The sequence below is a fragment of the Austrofundulus limnaeus genome, unplaced genomic scaffold (genome assembly GCF_001266775.1).
Source record: "Austrofundulus limnaeus strain Quisiro unplaced genomic scaffold, Austrofundulus_limnaeus-1.0 Scaffold493, whole genome shotgun sequence".
NCBI classification, from domain to species: domain Eukaryota; kingdom Metazoa; phylum Chordata; class Actinopteri; order Cyprinodontiformes; family Rivulidae; genus Austrofundulus; species Austrofundulus limnaeus.
In genome coordinates, this window is record NW_013952895.1 from 1 (window position 1) to 2,250 (window position 2,250).

Sequence of the window (2,250 nt, forward strand, 5' to 3'; positions counted from 1 at the left end):
GTATAGGACAAGCTAGCATCTGTGAAGAATCAGATCAGCACATGGACACTGGCACACCCTGCAACAATGAAAACTTTGTCAACAAGCGCATTTGAAGATCTTAAGGAAGAAAGCCATGCAAGCTCTAAGAAAGTTAGAACATCAAGAAATGTAAGTGACAAAGCAGAAAAAAACATTACATWTGAAGACTTGTCTTTACAATGCTTAATGACAGAAAATCAAAATCTGACTGAAGAAATGATGCTAATTAATGAGAAAACATTCATTAATACRGATCAGACGAAATTAATGATAAATGCAAAAGAAATAAATGAAATAGAAAAGCAGTTACAAATTCTAAAAGAGCAAGAAGAGGGGATTAAGGTGCAAACAAGACAAACTATTCAGAATGTAAAAGAAATAAGTCAAGAGACGAAAAGGGTTATTACAGAAATAGAGCTGCAGAGTCAGAGACCAAACACGGAAATAAAAGATACTGAAATGGGAACTGTGGAAGAAGACAGCATTACACTGATTACAGAAATAAAACCAAAAAATATTTTTATGGAGAGCAAAAGTGTTCTCAAACAGAAAACCATGCAATTTCAAAGGCAAGATGAAGAAAGTAGTGCCAATATTGAAGAAATGTCTGACTGGATGAGATTAAATATTGTCAAACAAAAGCAAGGTATAAAGTCACAAAATGATCTCAAGTCACCTTTCAAGCAGACAGATACATGCTTGGATGTTAAAGACCCTAGAAGCACCGAAATAATAAAACTCAAAGAAGAAATTTATAAAACACAAGAAATCATTAAAATGATAAAATTGGAATTGGGGTGCCAGGATGAAATATACAACATTAACAAATATTGTTTGAATAAAGAGAGCAACATTACRGGACTGCTGCAAGACATGGAAGAATTTCAAGGGCTTTTAAATAATTTTAAATCTGCAATAATGCATAGTAAAATGCATCTAAAAGAAAGCTCAAGCAACTGGAAATTTGCAATTAACAAAAAAATGAGAGTACTAGATTACAGATTAGAAAAAACATTAAGAGAGAGAGATGAATTAGAAATATTCAAAGTAAAAATGCAAAGACAAGTTGAAGATATGCAACACATGTGGGAGAAAATTTCCAAATGCAGAGGTAAGTTAGAAAAAATAGCTGCTAAAATCAAAGCGAAAGATGAAAAAATAGAGCACGATAATGGAAAAAGTGAAGTAAAGCTAAAACTGATAAATAACCTAAACAAGATGATTAATGATTCACAAAGGAATCTGGAAATAATTAATCTTTTAAGATCAAAGTGTAAGGACAGTATTGAGATGTTCAAGCAAGTAATCAGGCAGGAAAAGGAAAAACAGTCTGCCGCTGAACCAAAAAAGACAACTGTGAAAAAACATTACATTATTAAAACTAAAGCAGAAAAAGACAAATTGAGGCAAAAAACTAAAAAATGCGAAGAAAATGTAAATGAAACCTTGACACTTATACCACAMGAGGAAAAACAAGAAGAGGTCGTAAAAACAAGAATGGTATTTTCCAAAAAGACAAATAGTGTTGAGCATCAAAACCCAACAAAAAGTGAAAAAGTCAAACAAAAGACAAAAACAAAAAYGACTGAAGTACTAACAGAAGAAAATGAAACAGAGGATGAGGTTATGGCATTACCAAACCAAAAAACTCTTAAAGAAGATCTAACAAAACAAATAATTGAGACTTTTGAAAGTCAGAAACAAGAGCTTACCGACGCAATGACCAAAAGAAAAATAAGTGAATTGGAGGTGCTAATGTCAGAGCTGCAAATGAAGAAAAAAGAAAGTGAACAATACTTAAGAAAAATAAGAAGAGAAAGGGCACAAAATGAAAAAGTGCTGACTGAAATAAAACAAGCGAGGGGAGAAACAAAAAAGAAAACAAGAGTCTTAGAACAAAAACTAGAGACTATCAGAAAAGAGAGAGATGAATTAGAAATGTTGAAAATAAAATTGAAACAATTACAGACCAAGCATGGTGAAGATATCATCCACAAGACTGCACTTCACTGCATTTACACCGATGATCAGGAAAAATTACAATTAAAAGGAGACGTAGAAAAATCCACTGACAAAAACATAAAACATATGAATTCAGATGTAACTGATAATCTAACTGAAATAAAAAATGTACAAGAAAAGTTGAATGAATTGACACCAACAAAAAACATACAAGCAGCACTTCAACTCATTCAAGAAAAGGTTGCTCAAGACATACACAACAAAATG

The 2,250-nt window shown here is 32.1% G+C and overlaps 1 protein-coding gene across 1 annotated transcript in view; it reads left to right on the forward strand.

The window, feature by feature from the left end:
• Nucleotides 1-1,884: 1,884 nt before the first annotated feature.
• The window catches only part of LOC106530131 (cingulin), a gene marked incomplete at its 3' end in the record, with an annotated part of 10,040 nt that continues 9,674 nt past the window's right edge, over nt 1,885-2,250 (forward strand). The window contains 1 exon segment of the mRNA XM_014025706.1: nt 1,885-2,235. Within this exon segment, the coding sequence (XP_013881160.1) occupies nt 1,960-2,235 (276 nt within the window).